The sequence below is a fragment of the Caenorhabditis briggsae genome (genome assembly GCF_000004555.2).
Source record: "Caenorhabditis briggsae complete genome, chrX, whole genome shotgun sequence".
NCBI classification, from domain to species: domain Eukaryota; kingdom Metazoa; phylum Nematoda; class Chromadorea; order Rhabditida; family Rhabditidae; genus Caenorhabditis; species Caenorhabditis briggsae.
Genome location: NC_013491.2, coordinates 7,871,827 through 7,893,031, shown reverse-complemented (window position 1 = coordinate 7,893,031; position 21,205 = coordinate 7,871,827). Strand labels below are relative to the sequence as shown.

Below are 21,205 nucleotides of genomic sequence, written 5' to 3'. Positions count from 1 at the left end.
GAATCCTGGCAAAGTTATTAAAAATTCAAATATTAATAAATACACATTGAGAAGTTACTCAAAGGTCGACCACGACAACGGTCTTCACAATCACATCATAGAAAACACGACCATTGTGAACTTGGAAAGCGGCAGTGCTCAATGGGAACAAGCTGTTGACAACGACATTCTTCATGAAGGAGCGTTTCATTGATCTGAAAAAATTGAAAAATTTGTCTAGCGCTCTTTAAACTTAACTAACTGTTGCAATGAAATCACATTCGGTCCATGCACATCAATGTATCCATGAATTTCTGCTTCGGTAACATCGTGACAGGAGATGACACGAATGCCCATCAACCATTTTCCAGGTGTCTGTCCGACGCCGATGTAAAGGAATCCGTGAGCCATGAAAATTCCCTGAAATTAAGAAAGTAGGAAATTGTATGGCTGGAGAGCGGGATCCTGTATATTCCATGATTTCAGTACTCATCCTACTTGTCAACAAACTGATTTCGTACTGGCACAGGCCGGCTAATAACTCGCTTCAAAATTGGATTTATGGGCAAAACTACTTACCAGATGATAGAGGTTGGCGAGATCTGCAACCTCCAATCAGAATAGTTTAGCATTTAATCAGTAACCGAGTTCGGGCCTAGCAAAAATCGTCGGCCTGGCTAAAAATGCTGGCCCGAACCAGAATAACTTTTTCGAAGCCGGTCGATTCTTATTGAAAGTTGGACTCAAAACCGGCCTGTTGACAAGTATGGTTTTCACAATGACTCCCCGTTCTCCGCTCAAATCATTCAAATAAAATTCTTCGAACTTGAATCTCTGGCTAAACCAATTTTACCCAGCCCAGTTCCTGTTTTACCCAGCCCAGTTCCCAGCTCGACCAATTTCAAATTTACCGACCTACCTCAAAAACGCAGCAAATAACCTTGCAGATAATCTCGATTGGAAGAAGGTCCTGAGCTAGCCCAATAAACTGCATAACATCCTGCTCCTCATCGTAACCTCCTCCGTATTCATTGAGATCGCTGAAATAATTTTACTTGGATCTCGATAGTGTATGCTCAGCTTCTTACACAATTCCAAACTCCGTGAGAGCTAGCAGCAAGCACAGCTTGAAGAACATAACAATTGAGAAGTCAACCACTTCGGCAAAGAATCGTCGGATGAAGCTGGCGGCTCTGAAATTGTCCAAAGTCAAGATTGTCCATCTTGACGTCGTTTCTTGTCATTAGAGCAAAATCACTCACTCAAATCGGACGGTTCCAAGAACATGTGGTGGCGATGGTGGCGGTGGATATGGCACGACTCGATTTAATTGTTGGTTTCCAACTGTGGTGCGCACGAGTTCCACCTATAAAAACCAAAATTGACTTGTATAATTGTTTTGTGGAGTCAGAAGGTTTTTAGCATTTTATATGCGAGCAGAGGTTAGCGTTTTTATACTTCTCCGGATTTTGGTATTTGCTTTGTTCTTTTCGAACAATTTCTGAAACGCAATTATTCAATTTGAAGAGTTTCCCACACTTTCTATCATAAGATTGTTATGAGATCCCATTTTGAAAATTCAAATTTTTTTTGCTCCAAATATTGAGAAATCATTGAACTTTGTGACTTTCAGCTTAAACTGAAGCATGAAACTCGAGAAATTTCGTCATTTATCGTTCTGAAATTTTTCTGAACGTATGATATTTATTGTAGGTTCTCATTATTCTGTGAAAACTGAATAGACTTGCAAAAATTATCGTTGAGTCTTCTTTTCTCCGGGGTTTTTATGAGAAAGATTCAAGGCTCTCGGAAGCAGAGCCGGGGCTGGCCGACCGTCATTTCCGACAGTCTTGACTAGATTTATTTTAGAATCGCTTCATACTTTAGCACGGACTGCCTTGAAAGCAAACTAGCCAACCTAGCAGCTTTTACAGTTTTTAATGTATTTTTGGATGTTTTTCCTTGCAAATATCGATTATTACCAAAAAATCGCTGTTTTTTTTCAATAGAGCTTCAGTATGTTGCTATTAGAAACTGCTTCAAATGAACCAGATTTAGTGCCTATCATTTGCCTCATCGAATCGATCTTTCCATTCAATGTAGTCTATTTTTTGAGTATTTTTCCTATTTTTCAACAAACTTACCCATTGGATTCCTCCATTTGCTTGTTGTTGCTGCAATCTCAGTTGCTCTTGCATCTGTTGCTCTAGCAATTGTTGCCGTTGCTGTTGTTGCCGAACTTTTTCGAGATAAACTCGATGAGCATTCGCCCAGGCCTCCATTGAACCATAGTCCACAGTCACATCCGGCACCGCAAACGTCTCTCGAAAAATTCTCCGCGATCGAGCATATCTTGTTTCGCCGTGTAGCATGCTGAAATAATAATTTCTTGTTTTTTAAATGGTAATTTCTGAGAGAAACTATAGAAAATCGATCAAAAACGTGGCAAGAAAACGAGAACATAGGCGACGTCGCCCGGACGACACTTTGCGGACTACGCGGTGTATGTGCACACAACGCGCAATACCCCACGACACTTGATGGAGACAGCAGCTGTCGAATAAAATTGAAATGACACGAAAATATTAGAAAGAAGACGGAAATCCGCAAAAATCTCAAAGAGTATGCTCCAAAAAAAAATAATGGGGGATTCGAGCAAGTGGTTTTGGTGAAGAAAGTCTTCTCTGTAACCGCAACCCCGATAATCCTTCATTGAACCCACTCAAGTGGTGGTGGGGGCTTAGTAGAAATAAGATCATCATGGGAACCTTGAAAATCCTCCAACGATACCCTTTCTCGATCACTAGTGTCCATTGTTCATATATAGAATTCGACCAGAATTTGACCAGTCATAATGATCTCTCGTTTTTTGACTAATTAGTGTTTTAATTGTAAAATTTCCGTTGGTATGATTGTTTGAAGAGGTGACCCATTTGAAATAATGTGACTCGTTACTTTTGCATGTAAAGAGGAAGTTGGTTAAAAAAATATTAGAAATTTGGAAAGGATTTCTCTGCAAACTAACTTTTTTGTTATTTTTGTGGGACACATTTTGTTTAATTAGTAGTTTTTGGCAAAAATTATTTGAAGAAACAAAATATAAGAGTATAAGTTTTCAAAAAAGTTGTCATGTTGTGCAGTTTTTGAATTTATAGGGGTAAATGTACCGTATAGCCTAAAAAATGACCTTAACTTTCAACTTTGAGCCAATTTATCTCGGTTTCTGACAGCATTATGAAAAATTTGTCACGCTTAAATTTGACGGTTCGGGTGGACTTTTATCAGACGAAATACGGTAATTGTTATCGGCTGAATTTAATTTTTATGAAACTTGATGAATTCATTAGGCTTACATAAAGAGGCCAAATGGAACTATTAAAAAACATGTTTTATTCACATTGTTCCTAGTTTCTATAGAACTTTCAGAAGGGTCGTTGAATAACCGGAATTAAAAATTTTGATTGAAATATTTTAAAAATTAGTTCCGTTCAATCTCAAATTTGATTTTCAATCAGATGTGATAACATTTTTCATTGATTAGTGCTATATATGCCCACCCGCTGCCAAACTGTACATACGTGGCTCAATTTGCATTTTCCATTCAACCCGACCTCTCTCGACACAGATAACATTCAGTCAAATAAATCACATCCCTACCCTCCTAAATTAAGAAAATTCATAACATTCCTCTCTACCGAAAACCTCTCTTTTACAGATTGACATACAGACAAAGAGTTAGTGTGTCGTACTGATAAGGCCACTTAATTTCCCCGCCTTTGTCGCCCCAACATATGTAAGGGCAGCCTATTTTTTGCCCTTTCGAATTTTTCCGATACATGTTTTCGGATATAAATTTCCCAGCGACGCGCTCCAAATCGATCTTGATCTCATTAACCAAGTTTTTCGAACAAATGCGGGATAAGGTTGATTTAGTATTGTACGTAGTGCGGCGCGAAACGATGTCGGATTTTTATTGCGAAACTTTCTTAGAGGGGCCGATAAAAAAGGTGGGGTCTTTCCCCTCTTTTTGTGATTTAGATAATATAAAGACATTCGACCGACATTATATACGGACCGCGAGTGCTTTATTCAAGGCCGACCAAGTTTCGTTTTGTGTATGTGTGTGTATCAGTAGTCGTATTCGGACTGTGTGTTGTCTTGTCGTCCGTTCACTGAGACAAATGACTGCGCGGGACAAAACTGCGCGGCCGTTTTTGGGCGCAGTGGGGAAGAATAAAAATGCCCTGATCTGAAAAAGTCAAGAGTGGAAAAAGAAAAAAAATGTGATGGAGGTCCTTTCGCCCACGCACGCTAAAACGACGTTGCTACCTCTGACGACGTCAGATAATCTAGACACAGAAGAGTTGTAACGAGGGTGGTCGTAAGATGCAAGTGATTGCGAGGGGAGAGAGGCGACGATTACGGCCAAAGAGAAGACACGCAACATTTTGATAGAGTGACTGTGATAAAGAGAGCACGATACGGTATGAGAAAAGACGACAGATATGGAAGTGAGAAAAGAGAAAAGGAATTTTTGTTTCTGCGGTATGTTTCTGTTTCTGATTTTCGTTTTTCTCCCCACCATCACTTTTTTCACCACACATACACATACGTATTGTTTATTCATACTTTCTGAGTGAAACAATTGATGAGAAATTGATGGGAGGAGTAGAAGAATATGATGAAGAAGAAGACGTTGGAGAAAATTGACAGTTTTTCTTCTTAATGTGACTATTTTCCCTCTCTATCTTCTCTTATCAGGGGGCTGGAGAAGAAGGCGAAACAAGTAGCCATTTGTTTTGAGTGAATTGGTTTTTTTGTCCGTTTAAATAGCAAGCACCCGATAGTTCTATGGAATCGTTTGGGTTTCAATTTGGGTTCCAGACTGCTAACATTTTTTGTGTTAATATTGCATTCTATTAGAGAAAGACAGCTTGAGATCCGATATGTCGTTGAGTTTTTGAAGGTGCAAGAGCAGAGTACTGTATTATTTATCCCTATTTCGAGTATTATTTCTAATTTTTTTTTTCAATTTACAACAAGTTTTTTTGTGGTATAATTCAAAAAAAGGATCAAAATGATGATCATGCAAAAATGACGAGAATCGTCTAAAAATTAAGAAAATAGGAAAATAATACTTGAAAAAGACTCAAAAATACGGTAGTTTTATAATGCATCTTCAAGAAAAATATAGCAAGATATCCGTTTTCAACTATTAATTCTCACTTTCAGATGACGATAATAGTTTTTATCCGGTATCACAGGGTTTTTTCATGAATTTGAAGATTCCAATCCTCCAAATCATTTTGTAGTCCATTCGGCTCCTTGATTTTATTATTTTGCGCGGTATCCTTATGGCACTTGTAGTTCTCATCATTTTCTTCTCGGACTCTGTTCCAATATCAAATGATATCTTCCGTTCCACAATTTGACGAATTTATGCTCCAAGACATCATCTCGGAGTCTCTTCATCAAACTGACAGCGTATTATTGTAGTATATAAGTCCATCGCCTTCTCCCTCACGTAACATTTTTCCGTTTTTCCTTGATTCTCGAATAAAAAATCTCTTTTCAACCTTGTCATTCCAACCTCCTTTTTTCATGTCAGGTTTACTTCTTCTTCATTCTTTCAATTAGTGTTGGTTAATGTATTTAGACTCATTCCTTGCATACCATTCGTCTGTTCCGAGTAAATCCTGTTCGAAGACACTGAGAGAGGCGCCACCAAAAAAACCACCGCATGCATCTCATTTCCGTCGTCACGATTGCGCGTGGTTCTTGTTATCAAACGCCTCACAGTAATGGAGATCGAATTTGAATAATTGACCGGAAACCATTGTTGCTTTATGGATGATGATGATGCACTGGCAGTGATGCGCAATCGAAACTTTTGACATTTCCTTTTCTTTCTCTCTCCGAAAATCGGAATTATCTTCTCTCTCACCACCCTTCCCACCCACACACTATCATCAGGAACTAGACGATTTTCAACCCATAAAATATCCCATTCCGAAAAAGAAAACCCCTACCGTAATCCTGTTTTTTCTGCAAGTCGCCCCGATCCCATTATTCCAATAAATCAGCCACAATTTTGACTCCACCTCATTCCTGTCCTACTTCTCTTTCTCTCTCTCCATTCGGTGGTGGGTTTCCATTTTTTCTGAACTAATACGACCTTCCGTTCTTTTTTTTAGGATTCAACTATATAAATTTTCTGGAAATTGGTCTTCTTCCTTTCATTCCACCCCTTCTTCTTCCTTATTTCTGATCCATTTGTCAAAAACTCGGCCATCGTTTCTTCCGTTTGATATATTATGTTACGAAATGCCGGTGTAGGAGATGATCCAAAGATGCAAACCGTTTTCCACTCGCCCTTCAATTCGCAACTTTTATCACATCGCTTAGATTGAGATTCTTCTTTTTTCTTCGTTTTTCTTTTTTTTCGCCCGCTTCATTTTTCGGCAACAATTTATTTTCTTCGCCTCCCAGCAGCTTCTTCCAATTCCTCAGAATTGTGAGAATTGGGTTTCATTTTCGCAAAATTGAGTTTATTTTGTGGGGAGATTTTCAATTTTGATCTCTCCACCCTCTTCCAATCTGACTGACTCCTTGGTCTCCACAGCACCCAAAACAATTTTTTTGGTGTGTTGTGTTTGTTTCTGGTATTTTTTCCATTTTTCTCCCCGCACAAACCATTCTTCTTATCATTTCCGCTTCTTTGTGGTTTCCTGGGTATTTTGAACGTTATCAAGTATTTCGTCGTTTCTTATCACTCTATGCACATATACTTATATTTCAGTCAACATGAAATGAGTCGATCTAACGAGAACAATGAAAAGAAACATGTTGAGGAGGCAATGAAAAAGACGAAAAAGGAAAACAGAGGTGATGACGGTGGAAAAGAAGGAATGGGAAAAGGAACTGAAGCTGAAACCGAAAAAAATGGAGTTGAAAAAGGACAGAAGGAGAAGGAGAAGGAAGCTTCCGTGATAAATGACCCGGAATCAAGTGAAAAAGTAGGAGCTGACGTTGGGAAGAAAATGGAAAATGCCAAAGAGAAGCCGCCTGAGAAAGATCGGGCTGTCAATTTTGCCCCAGAGTCAAATGGAGGTGATGTTGAAAAGGAAATTGAGGAGAAGAATAGCGAAACGATAGGAATGGACGGTCCGACAAAGAGTATAGAGTCAAATATGAAGTGTATAGATGATGACAAAAAACACGCTGAATCTGTAAATTCCGACGAAGCTGTCAACCTTGCTGCCAGCCCAGATGGATCTGACAAATCGAACGAAGAGCTTAATTGTGTCAGTGTCGCGTCACCATCACCAGCGGATAGGAAACAATCTGTGATTCTGGAAGACATAGATAGAACGCTTGACGAGCTACAGTATCTAGCTGACGACGCATATCAAATGGCCACCCAAAGTCCAGTGAAGATGTTTGACAAGTTTTTAGAATCCAATTCCGCGTATCTGAAGAAGTGCGAGACAGTGCCGGAAAATCTAACAAGTCAACAATTTTCGGAAGACGAAGATGGAATATTGGATGAGATCGAGGAAGCTGTCAGAGACGCCGAGGACAAACTCTATCTGCCGAATCATGTGAGCGCGGTGCTCGACACGGAGTTTAGTTCCGATGATGATGGTTCCAGCGATCGATATCCGGCACTTACCAAACTGGATGAATTAAGGCAGGATGACAGTGGCCCGTCGACTTCGCTGCGCAACGTAGGCGGACATCGAGTCCGTCAACGTGTATCAAGCGTGAGTTATGGGCTTCTCGATTCTCAGGGAGTGGCTATCCTTTAGAAAATTGCTGGAGGGGCATGATTTATGACTCTTTTTCCTTTTTGAGATTGCTAAGGACTTGAGACAGTTGTCAAGCGTTCGGTCGCTTTTATTTTCTTCACGTCATGCTCCAAAGTCGTTCAGTGCCTGTTTTGGTTAGTTTCCGCTTGCGCGTTTTGTTTAGGTATCGTGATTTACCAAATTTTCTCGGCTCGTCAAAAATATCGAATATAAATTGCTCATAAACATTTCTGCTAAGAAACCCAATAATTTTTTGCTCTCTCTATCAAAAATTAAAATGAATGAGGTCAAATTCTAAGTACCGTGTTTCCTCTAAAAAACTCACCCGAGCCGTCAATGTTTGACTCATTTATCTCGATTCTTGTGGAAAATATCAAAATTTAGTCAACTGATAAAATATTGGTGGTATTATGATTGATAATTTATCAGTTAATTAATTGTTGAAATCATTCACAGAAATCGAGATAATTGACCTCAAAGTTAACGGTTTCGGTGGGATTCTGTTAGAGAAAATACAGTATATGACCAGAGTTCTATTAGATGAGGTACGACAACTTCAGTTTGGTTCATTCCTGGCAATTTCTGAGCTGGCGTGTTGGAGTCTATGCTACCCACACATCCAAAAACCTTTTTTTGTACGTCTCGTGTTTTCAGGATCGTCGCTCCATTATCTCCGGTCACGAAAGAGCCAGAAGCAACGATTCGAGAGCTACAAGCATCTTCTCCTCGTCCATCGCCTCTTTTCGCCGACCCATCTCCCATTTCTCAATCGACAATTCCTGTTTTGATATTGCCGACGCTCCAACCCAACGATCCTTGATGTGCACTCCGGTTGAAAAGGTTTGGTTCTTCACTATAATTCTTGAAACCCCCCATCAAAGTAGTCGTTCAATTAGTGTATATGTCGGAAGGAGCTTGGGCACAAAAAAGGCATTTATTTCTGAGGGGAGCGAGTGGCAGCATTAAGATTTGTCGAGAAAAGACGTGTATCCCATCTTTGCCCAGCTTCTCCTCCTGGCGCTAGATGTTCTTCAAATGCCTCATTTTACGAGAAGAGGTCATTTTTCGACCAGAGCTCTTTTTTTCGTCCTAAATTGAGAAGAGAAATAGATCTTTTTTCATTTCTTTACACTTGTAAATATATCCTTCCTTTCTTGTGTTCTAAGGATGAACTGTTTCAAATGGGTAGGTGCTCTTATCTTTTGCTTATATTTGAATATTCACAACTTCCTCAATCATTTTCTTTTCAGCTATTTGTGAAAAACTCTCGTTCTGCACCTGAGATGCGTGTAAATGATACCAAGACTAATCCATTCCTGCCATCACCTTCTCCATCAAACGATGCAACAACAACGACTAGCGATGTTTGTGATCAGAAAGGATTTGTTACAAAAATATAAAAATGTTTATTTTTTAGCCCAGCGTCTCTTCCGAACTGTCCGTCGAGCAACCTACACAACCATCTGTAGTCAACTTGAGACTCCGTTTGAGCGAGGGATTGACTGAGACGGTTTCTCCAGTTTCATCTCCAGTTATGCAGTCAAAGGTAGTTCATGACTAGAAAAGACCTAATTTGATTTTCTGAAGCTTATAGGCTGCCAAGAAGAACAAAAACGAAAATCAGCAGCTGCTCAAGAACTCGGCCAGCTCGCCAAATATGAATTCGACAAATCTCGTGGTCAACACCACGCGACCAGAAGATGTATGTTATAAAATTCTCTCTTTGTTATTTACTTTTTTGTCTGTAGTGGGTGATAGTCAGAAACCGTCTGTATTTTTGACAATCTTGAAAAACTACAAAATTTGTATTTTTTAAGAAACCAGGAGGAAATTGGGAGGGGCTTGATGCTCGAGAGCTCTTTTATAGCCGCACTCCTGATTCTTAGATTTTATTATTGTTCCGGTTTTTCTTCAATTTTTCCACAATTCCGAAAAATGAGCGAATCCGAATGTGGAAGCTGTGACACGTATGTGTTTTCCGAAGACTCCGTATTCGAGGTATTCATCCGAAAAATATATTGTCTTCTATTTCTTGTAGTTTAGCACCGGAAATGAGACGTTTTTATCCGACGCTAAGAAAATGGAACATGGTAAAAAAAAAAACTAACCAATTTCCGGCAGCACTTTCTTTTTTTCTTTGCAGCGCCCCCAAAAATGCATTGTCAAAAAAAAACTTTCAAATTTAACGGGGGTGGATGTTGTGAGAAAGGGAGATGTGATCGGTGTATTTCAAACTTTCTAGAGATTTGGGAATTTGAGTCAACCTTTGACAGATCAAGCACAAACCACACTTACCAATTGGTTGTGCCAGAATAATTTAATCAACCTACTACATAGTAGATGCAATAAGAAAAAAAGGACTATATCAAATAAAGGAAAAACGTGAAAATTCGCAATTTGTTTTAGGTAGAGGACGAGATTGAGGCTTCAAAATTGGAAAATAAGCGGAAATTCGAGGTGGTGACCGTGAAAATCGGTAAAGTCGAGTTTGCAAAGGCACCAAAGAAACCTTTGTATGTGATGGCCAAGTTTGATGGAAAAGATGTTCATAGATCGTTGCAGCTTGAGGGGTGAGTTGGACGAAATAAAAAAAAATTGATAACTTTTGACGTATTAGGTTGGTCCATAAGTTTCTTTCGATTTTGAATGTTAAATTTCAAAGATTCATATCTGGCCAGTGGGACTATATTTCCTGGTGGATGTTTTTTTGTTAGGTTGAGTATCTCATGGACTTTCTGTACAGATTGTCTTATTCCTCCTCCTTGTCGTTCGGGAGCATGCCGCTTTCTTTCGATCCTTACCGTCAACTCTTTCAAAATGTCATTTTGTTTTTATTCCTTCCTGGTTAAACGAGGCATGTTATCCACAAAAAATTGAAAGAAATAGATAAAGAGGGATCTCTTACTACCACCAAGCATGGGGCCGATCGATTTGAAGCCAAAAATTTGGAACTGGAAGACGAAGCTCGGACCGGCCTGTTGGCGGCGTCAAAATTTTGGTCGATTCGTAGCCTATGCTTTGAAGGATGGTGATATGGATCGCCGTGTAGACTTGGGCATGTTTCTCCCATTACTTCTTGACACGTTCAGTTGGGTGAATGATTTAATTACTGTAGAAGAGAAATGGGTGAGCTGCTCTAACAATGTGCGGAAGGGTTAGTCGACTGACGAAAAACAGCTAGCTCTGGACATACCGGAACCTGAATTTCCTGAAAAATGGGGATGCTATATTTTTGATGGTCTTTTAAATGAATAGAGACAGAGAACGTTTAGGTGGAAGTATTAATATAACTGCTGTTTCGTATATTTCATAATTAGAAAAATTGAATTTGGCAGTCGAATCGAAACAAGGAGAAAAGACAAAGGTTTACTTCCAACACGACAGTGCGACATTGCCTGTCACCAGAGGCATCAGCCAAAATCTCATGTCGTTTGGCTGGACTATACTTTTGCACCCATCGTATTCTCCGGACCGTGGCCTTTTGGATAAATGGTTGGTCGAGATTCTAAAAGACCATCTTGATAGAAAAAACTTCGATTGAAAAGATGACTTCAAAAAGGAGTTCACTCACTTTTCCAACCGTAACCCTCCTCGTTCTGAGCCGATGGGATCAAGAAATTACCAGAAGGTTGGCAGACAACTATCGATGCTCATGGACATTACTTTCATTAATCTAGCCCCCTCCGCTCTGAGAAAAATTTGATCAAAAATTTGACCAAAATCGAAAGAAACTTATGGACCAACTTAATATTTTCAGAAATATTAATTTTTGAGGTATGGTTTTCCAAAACTTTGAAAATATTGACGCTAGGCATTATCTTAGTTGAAAAGCTGACAAAATATTAGTCGATTTGGAAGTGAAAAAGCTACGGTTATACTGTAATTAGTCTCAATGTTTGTACTTTGCTACGCGATAGTACTCTCTTATGGTCCTACTTTGAGCTCAATTAGCTCAATTTATCAAAAAATATAGAAAATCTGTAAACCACGAAATTTTGTGCAGGAAATGAAAATCATTTTAGTTGTTGACAGATTTTCGATATCACCTATAAGAATCGGAATAATAGAGCTCAAAGAAGAACATTTATGGCAATGAAAGTATTCTGGTGTGTGTCATACTCTCTGTAGATTTTGAAAGGAAATGATTAATATTTTTGATTGAGTATCATCGTTGTCTAGAACAAACATATTGATATCGATAACAATAGCGAACTTATGAATTCTGAAAGCGTATTTCAGATATTATTTTCCTTTTTTTTCACTTTTAGAATATAAATTGAAAAAAAGACATAGTTATGAAAATCATTCAATCGTCCAAAAATTGAGAAAAAAAAGAGAGAGTAATATGTAAAATAGGTTTGAAGAATACGGTAATTTGCTCTTTGGGCTTTTAAAAATCTTAACGAGATATCCGCACAAAAATTTTATTAGAAGGTCATCTGAAATTGAAGGGCTCCTCTCATAGAAGTGTGACCGGTCCTTCTAATACAGGTTGTACGGTAATTAAGATCAAGCGCCTAGTTAGAAATAGTATGAATTATTTTTATGATTATATTTCCTGATGTTCTGAACAAAACTCTTGTCCCTTTGGGCAATTCAGAATACTTCCTCCTTCTGAAATAAATTCAAACTAAATCTTCCAATCCCTCTTATCAAAAGTGATACCACTAAAAATTCAACTCACTTCCGAATTGATCATACTAAAAGGCGTTAAGTGAGTGAGAGGAATATTCTCATCTTGCTTAACCAAATTATCTCATTTTTCACACTCCTCTTGTCATTCATCTTCCTTCTCAAATTGAATCCGATTAGGTGTTCCCACGCATACAACAAAAGCAGTAAATTTATACAATGTACGCCCCCACACAACAATCGTCCTCTCTCCAATTTTCTTTCAAATGTGTTTTTGACCGGCACCACGCCTTATTTGTTGTTGCGAATCTATATTTTTCTGAGCAGCAGCAACAGCTCTTTCGATACTTTCCGTCCTCAATAGAATAGAAGCGCCGCCTGAGCCCGCAAAAATAGTGTTGACAGCAAAAATGATGATGATGATGTTGGGTGCATAATTGAAGGCAATTTCGATCGCTATTAAATAAATTTCCTTTTTGCAGAGAGAATCTGTCCCACGAGTTTTCTGTGGAGACGACCGATTCATTCTCAAATTTGCATCTCGTCTTCCTCGAAGGTTTGTTCATTTTTATTTAATTATTCATTCTCGGAAAAAAAAACTCTATAGGTCATAGAACAAGACAACAACTTCTGCCGATCGACCTAATTTGAATTCATGGCATTTCAAATTACATTTTCTAATTGTTATGCTAATTCTTTGGGGGCAAAAAGTTTCGTTTTTCTACCTGCTACGTACATAGCAAACCAAACAGTTTTTTTTTCGTAGTCTGTTCTGACCCTTTCCGAGGCGAACCCAATTTATGATCATTTCGCCAACTAGTCTCGATTCCATTTTTCATCATCAAACATCGCACAGGATCCAAAGCAAAAGTGGCTCGTCCCGTGGGAAAGGTGTCGATTGCGAAGAAAGAGCTGGAGGTTGGAACTCCACTCGAACAAACCTTGAAACTGTGTCCTGTATCCAAGTATCCGGACTTTTGCGGTCAGATTTGTGTGGAGATTCGTCGCAGGGCTGGCGCCTTTTCATTGAGGTTAGTTTAAAAATTTGAAAACTCAAAATCGGTAAAAGTCTTTGTGAGAGAAAAATCAGAATTTTTCTGTTAGAAAATTTTAAAGTAAATACATCAGTCTGCTCGTTCAATGATTTAATACTTTTTTCTCAAAATAATCCATCTTCGACAAATTAGGGCCCAAAGGCCATTTACAGTTTGAAACCTAAAACCACGCGCCTTATCGCAAAGAAAAAAAACCGGGAAACATTTACGTGCTGAACATATGTTTTTTTGAGTGGTATTTACCCTCAATATCATTCCAGCCAACCTTATTTGCACATCGTCTTAAATTCTTATCATACTCGTCTCCCTGATTTTTATATAAGACAATAATTTCCGTTACTCCGCATTTTTTGTTTCCTCCCGAAAAACTTCTTTTTCATTTTTGATCGAGCACCTGCACGGGAGTATGTTTTTTTACCCGATAGAAGTTCAAACATCCCAGCTTTTTTTGTTTTGTTTTTTGAGATTCCATTTGCCAGTGTTCAGCCAAGCATAAATACCATCAAAAGAAAGTTTATAAATATAAGAATAATGGGGACGAGAAGGAAAAATTAGGGCACTAATAGGCCATTTCACGTCACAAACCGATTTAAAACAAATTTTGAAACGTAACCGTTATTTGAAAAGCTCGAAATTTATTGAAGCATCTATCAATGCTAAGCATAATATCCCTATTTAAATGTAAGTGACAAATCCCTCCATTTCCTTCATTAGGATTTTTAGCACTCAAAATTCAGAGTAGAAAGTACTGAACATCATATTTGAAAAGTCCAGCTACAAGAATAGGATAGTGTCTTGCAAAAAAGAAACAAATCGCGTTAATCCCTAGAAACCAACAAAAAAAACCATAAAACCTGTGTTTGAAGAGTTCTGTCAACTTTGATCCATTTCAGTTATGTTCCTGTGAAAGACAAAGTGCTCTTCTTTTCGAGATTTTGGCTCATTTCAATGTGAATCATTATACAAAACGCCTTTTCGAAAAAAAAAACAAAAAAAAAGTTATTATTCTTTGTAGTACCCAGAGATTATATTCGAATACTATTTTTCATGTTTTGAGTTTTCCTCCGAACTAATCCTATTCTTGTTCCCTCCAAATGTTCTCTCCGCCAAACACTTTTCAACCCTCTCATCCGAAAAAGGACATTCCCACCACACCCATTTCGCCATTTTCACCCATTCTTCTCACCCATTTTTCATCGGTCCTTTGTCTTCTTCTTCTTCTCTCCGCAATTTTCTTCTCAACAAAAAGCGACAAGGCGTAGTTCCAAATGTTCCCTAAATTGCTGGGTAGGGGAAGAAAGACGTGATTTCTTGCAATTGAATGCTGCTGCGTTTTGCACAAATTCAGCTTAGTTCTTAGTACATAAAACAAAAAAAGTTTTTGTTTCCTCTTGTTTTTCTTTGAAGACATTTTTTCCATCACTTCCGGTCATATGAACTGAAAAAAGAGTTGTAACTTGTGAAAAAACTCATGAGTGTCTTTTTCTTTTCTTATCAAAACAACCAATAAAAATCAAATCCCAAAGATCTTAGAAAATAGAAATCTCTGAAAGCAATTACCTCATGGGTTCCCGGAACATTATTGCTTCCGAATAACAATTTTTATGCCATGTTTTTCTTTCTGCTTGACCTGTCACATTCCCCCATTTTTTTTCTTTTTTGTAGGCCGGATTTAGTATACGCCTACATAGTGCCTATTTTTACAGATAGTTTTGTAGTTCCTTCTTTTTTCAGTTTCCTCTTATTCCAGTTGCTTTTTTCAGTTTAGTTTTTCAGTTTCCTTTTTCAGAGAAAAATATCTCATTTCTTGTTCATCAAACTTGACACCGTTGGCTCTAAAGATAGCCTCCAGGCGTTAATGAAAGAAAAAGCTTCCCTCAAAAAGAAACAGGGAAGTTCCTTTTTTTGAAATATCAGAGCATCTTTTGAAATATCTGAAGCAAGTATCTAAAAGATAGAGAAAAAATCAAAAAGTTCACGTCCTACTCCACCACTTCCGATGCACGATTATCAATCACTCCTTGAACTTCCCCTCTGCTCCCATCTCGACCTTTTTTCTATGAGATATATATTCAAAGATTTCTTGTTGAGAAAGTGAGAAAGAGAAAATAAAGAGAGAGGGACCGGAAGTCGTGGGTAGCACACACTGATATTGTGATATTAATGAAGGTGACATTGCACCGCAAGTGAGCTGCTCTTTCTCTCCTCTCCCTCGAGCAAACAGATGTTTGGCACGCGTCCACATCTGATCGGGTGCCCCGTCCGACAGACAAAATGTTTTTTTCTCACCTGCGTGGGAGTTCCTTCGTTATCTTAACTTTTTTGACATTGCTCCTTTAAACTTGCATTTCCCATTTTGACATGACTTCTATCTAATTGCTCTTTTTTCAATTGGAACGGAAGGCGGGGGTAGAGATAAAACTGAGAAAATGCGGCAATTTACAAAGAAGAAGAACAAATTGGCGTGAAGAAAGCAAAGAAGAGGAAGAGCGCAATAAAATATGAATTACACCTTGTACCCCCGCGTCTCCTATCCACCAGGCTCACAATTGCTTTGTCTTTTTGTCGGCAAGTTGAATTGAAATGAAGAAAAGTTCTTCTCTTCCAGTCTCTCTTTTTCTCCGGAAGTTTGGTGAGAGTCCCGTCAGCATTTTTGACTCTGTTTCATTGAGAGCCGAAATTGTTTGGAAGGGATGATTGACCCAGACTCACGAAATGACTCACAAAATAAATTCTGGAGGCTTCAATGCTCTGGCAGCCGCCTGAAGTTCACGAATAATTTTTCAAATTCCCTCATGCGGTCAATTTCTAATTAATTTTCGTTAGTTCTTTGCCATAAAGTTTTTATGAAGTGGACCAAAAAGACTATTGGAGAAAATGAAGATCAATTAATTCTAGCTAGTTTTTGAAAATGAAAATGAGTTTTCTCGCTTTTTTAGATAATTTTTCGAGTAATGTGAGAAAACAATTTTTCTAAATTTTTCTCAAATTTCCGTCTATCTTAAAACTAGAAAACTGAAATTGAAGAACTAGCATCTAAGTTAAAAAAGCTCCACTTTCAAGCGACTCTTCATTGAGAAAAATTTCACGGATTTTTCAAAAAAATTCTTGGCTTTCATATTTACTGTATATGCTCTATTAGAATTCCATTGAAACCATCAATTTTGATCTCAATTATCTATGTATATTCTTGTGAAAAATACAAAGAACTTGTCAACTGATAAAATGTTGGTGATACTATGACAAACATTTTATCAGTTAACAGATTTTGATGATCTTTTTAAAAATGGAGATAATTGAGCTCAAAGTTGACTGTTTCGGTAGCCTTCTATTAAAGCAAATACGGAGTCGTGAACCCAATATTATTTTGAGTCAACGGTAATAATTCTGAAACGTTTCAGTTTCACAACGCTTTTCAATAAATTTGATATCCTAAAAACCAGTCCTCCAGAAAAAAGTTTATTTTCACACTTTTGCTCTTTTTGCCGAAAATCTTTCATCTTTGAAAATGAGTGAAATTTGAAACTTTTTTTTTCACTCTTCTTTTTTTTCAATTTAGCTCTTTCGGAACTCCCAGTCGCCTACATCTGGAAAACGCATTTTTCGATCAACTCTTCTCTCTCACACTTATTTTTATTATTTTCTCTCGTTTTTCCTTTCCGACACCACTCTGATCTTGGCTCCTTTTTATCACCCTCTCAAGAGATTGGATCGAACCATATGATTGCTCGAAATATCTCAAGAGTCGCTGGCTTCTGCGAGTTTTTTGTCTGGTTTTTGTAAGGATGACCCGTTGGGCCTTGTAGTTTGTGATCTGGAATTTTTATTGGGATCATTGCAACAGATCAACAGCTTACTGAGAAATTGAAAAAAAAACGTTTAAAATTTTCGAATCGAAAATGAAAAACAAAGTCATAACTTTTCGGGCCATCTGGTCATAAATTGTGAATCCATAGGCTCTAATTACCTATCGGGTAAGATAACACAAATGTGCCGACGTTTTGTCGCGAACTATTAAAATAAATTTAATCTAATGGCAAACACATTTTGCGGGAAACCGGGCACCCGCTGTGTTACCCCTGGGGAAGTAACCTAGTGTTTTTGTCACCAATCTTCTTTACTTCTTACCCTCCTACTCACCCCACCAAAACCATCCAGACCGGGTTGTCACCGACAAACTGTTCAAATAACCCGCCCCCGCTGCTAGACGACGCTTTCGAGTACTTTTTGTGATCTTCTTGTTGTGTATGTGTGTGTTTTTCTGTGTCTTGCTAAAACCGAACACACATGCGGATCATAAATTTTGTAAAACATGTGGGGTCTTCCTCATTTTTTTACTTTTAACAATGTATTCGTACTACTAATGAAATTAGTCATCCGCTGCTTCATTATTCATGCTCCCCCTTTGTCTGTTCCGGGCTACGGTAGATATAAAACCAAAAACATGCTTTCTTATGTTTCATCTAGCTATGACACCCCCGCAGTTTTATATTTCCGTCTCCATTTTTCGACATATTTGTGTCTTGAAATTTTTTCCCCGTACGCCCGCGCTCATTAGAAATTGTAGCAGTTTAAGAAGAGGGAGCCGCAGAAACAGACGGCGCCGCTATATGAAAATATCTTATAAATAGACTTTGTCTCCTCCCCTCGACGCCCCCACTCGCATTCAAATTTGAAGTAGTATAAATTTCAAGTCTTGTCTAAATTCAAATTAGTATTTTTCTCCTTTCTCAAATGCTTAAGAATCCAGAATCCAGAATTCAGAAACTGAAACAAAAAACCGGAAGTTTTGTTCTTCCCATTCGAGATTTTACATGAATAGAAAATCGAGAACAAGAAGAATATTTTTATGGATTCTTGTTTTTTGAAAGCATCCTACTTGAATATTCAATTTTGTTTTTTTCCTCCCCCTCGACTCACCACCATAAACTTAGTTTTCTCAATTTCCGCAAGATCGTCTGCTTCCTCATTTCTTTCTTTGAAGATTCCAAATCATGGCAAAAACGAAATAAGGAACGTTCGTTTTCGCTAACGTCATTTTGTAAACACCTCTTTTGAGCACAAAGCCGTTGAGTAAGCATGGAAATCGGAAGAATTCTTGTTCTCTTGTTGTGATTTATAGTAGCTTTTTTGTTTCTAGTCCACAATTTTTCAAATTCTGAGTACTTCGCACTATTAGTATCCCTCTTCTCTCTTGCACAACTTTGTGCTCAAACAAAATTTTTTTTTTCACAAAAGTTTGAGTTTCCTTTGCAGAGTCGTCGACTACGGTGGATTGAAGTTAAAAGACAACCAAACACTTCTTCTGCTAGTCTCCGAAGTTTCCAACTCCAGTGTAAGTAGTCCCCTTTTTTGTTTGTTTTTTTACTCCGCCCACTCCTCTCACTGCTTCTAAAACGTCTTCGTTTCTTCAAGGAAGTCGGCAAGCTACCCATTGACACAGAGGAGAAGCGCAGCAAGGAATGGTTAGAGATGCCATGTGGTGACGGAATGCTCTCGCTGAAGTTTACGCTGTGGCAGGATCTTCTAAAGGGTATGAACTCAGTTTTTCACGGACAAGTTCGCGTCGACATTGACGAGAATTGGAAGTTGGGACCAGCCAAGTGGTTCTATCTGCGACCGAAGGGTCAAGAGGAGACCGACGGTGGGAAAGTGGAGGAGATTGGTGAGATCACGTTGAAGACTACCTATCAGGTGGACCATATTCTCAAGATGAAGTATTACAAGTGAGTTTGACGTTTCTTGGATTTCATGTTAGTAAAGAAATTTTTGACTTCAAACTTAGAAAATATTTTATTCCTAAAATTTCCCCAAAACCTGTCATAGAACGGTCCTGTAACTTTAAACTCTGAGCGAATATATCTTGATTCCTGTTAAAACTATGAAAAAGTTTAAACCGACAAATGTTTTACCATAATATCAAAAACATTTTATCTATTGACAATATTTCGATATCTTGTACAGCGGCCAAGAAAAATTACATCAAACTTTACGACCCTTCTATTAGAGGTTTCACAGTTCATTCCTTCCATTTTCAGACCTCTTCTGGATCTTCTTTATCAATCCGGAGAAGTCCAACCACTTACCGCTTCCCTTGTCGCTGTTATTGAGTCGCTTCCCAAAGTGGAGCTCACCCCGATATCTCGTTCTTTGGTTGAACTTCTCGCCCAAACCGATCACATTCGCCCGGTTCTCAGCTCGCTCTACGTCAACAGTATCTTGAAATGCCAGTGAGTCACTGTACAATTAGGCAAAGACAAAATAACTATCTTTTAGGGACGAGAACACCTTGTTCAGAGGACAATCATTATCTGGAAAGATGTTGTTTGAAATGCTGATGACTTTCGGAAAAATGTACCTGATCTCAACACTAAAGCCAGTTATAGATAAAGTATGTAACGCAGTCATAAAATTTGAAATTAGAAATTCCTCATTCAAGATCTTCAAAGAGCGCAAGAACTGTGAAGTGGACCCATCTAGAGTGCTCGCCGGAGTTTCTGTAGAGAAGAACAAGATCAATCTTCTTGTATATTTCCAAATGCTCTACGAGGCTGTTACTAGTAGCTCTGCCAACTGTCCACACATCATCAAGGAGCTCCTGTACGATCTCCGTAAGGTTGTTGGAGAGCATAGTGAACGCCCAGGAGTTCAACGTCTTGCTGTCTCCTCATTCATAATTATGCGTTTCTTCGCCGCCGCCATTCTGAACCCAAAAGCCTTCGAAGTCCGCAAAGATCTCCCAGACAATCGTGTCTCCAGAACTCTTCTCCTTCTTTCCAAACTGCTACAGAGACTGTCGAACTGTAGTGTTAGCGACGGACCATTATCATCAAAGGAAATATGGCTGAATGGAGTTTTTGAGACAGTAACCAGCACTGAGCACAAGACTGTCATGGCGAGCTTCCTGGACAACATCTCACTTGTTGGAGATCGTGTGGACCCACAAAGATGCACGGTTTTCAAGTTTGGAATGCTGATTCAAGTTGATCGTAACCGTATGGGATGGAAGAGGGTTCTTCAGGCAAAACGGCGATATGTTCAATTGACGAGTACAGAAATCAGCTGGCAAAAGGATGCCCATTGCCCACCGAAGGGAATCATTCTACTCACGGATATCAAATCGGTTGCTGTGGATAACAAACATATCATCACAATAGCCGCAGACCCATTACCTATCCAATTTGAGGCACCGGGAGTTGTGGAGGCCAATGACTGGTACTGTGCAATTGAAAAACAACGAAACCGTGCTCTCCATGGAGATGATGACGAGTCTGAAAATTATTGCACTGATGCCGAACGCCACGTTGACAGAATCCATGTGAGTTTTGTGTTTGAAGAAGTTTCCAGAAGCAAAACGACGATTTTTCCAGGCTCTTCTTTTCAAATATCGTGACACGATGGTCGAGTGGAGAGACCAACTCCAATCGGATGCCGAGTTCGACGAGAAGACACCGGAACTGCTCAAAGCGAGCTATGTCGTTGAGAGGGACCGACAAGCGCACAAAGAGTCCCTTATTGCGACCCTTTGTGCAACCATCGAAGTCACTGATGCGATTCAACGAGCCCATGAAGAATACGAGAAGGAGAACAATGTAAGTTGAAAAGAGCTAGTTAGTACAAGATAAGATATAATTGGTTCTCTTTCAGGAGGCCGTGAAAATTGAAGAAATCGTGCCGGAGACTAGTCAAAAGTGAAACTGATGATGTCCAATCCGCATAATACAAAATCAA

General features: G+C 38.7%; 2 protein-coding genes across 2 annotated transcripts; one reads left to right on the top strand and one right to left on the bottom strand.

Moving 5' to 3' along the window:
* Positions 1-58: 58 nt before the first annotated feature.
* On the bottom strand, positions 59-2,351 carry CBG14070 (the record flags this gene model as incomplete). The annotated part of the gene is made up of 6 exons (XM_002644245.1): positions 59-194; positions 242-399; positions 899-1,019; positions 1,068-1,172; positions 1,242-1,345; positions 2,124-2,351. The coding sequence occupies 6 exons, from the start codon at positions 2,349-2,351 to the stop codon at positions 59-61; spliced, it is 852 nt and encodes a 283-aa protein (XP_002644291.1).
* Positions 2,352-6,788: 4,437 nt separating this feature from the next.
* Positions 6,789-21,169, top strand: Cbr-gap-1 (the record flags this gene model as incomplete). Its single annotated transcript, XM_045239414.1, has 14 exons — positions 6,789-7,742; positions 8,442-8,627; positions 9,038-9,151; positions 9,205-9,333; positions 9,382-9,489; positions 10,194-10,357; positions 12,902-12,975; positions 13,276-13,450; positions 18,731-18,809; positions 18,890-19,200; positions 19,513-19,704; positions 19,751-20,792; positions 20,845-21,066; positions 21,122-21,169. 14 exons carry the CDS (start codon positions 6,789-6,791, stop codon positions 21,167-21,169), a joined length of 3,798 nt encoding a protein of 1,265 aa, XP_045095324.1.
* Positions 21,170-21,205: the final 36 nt, after the last annotated feature.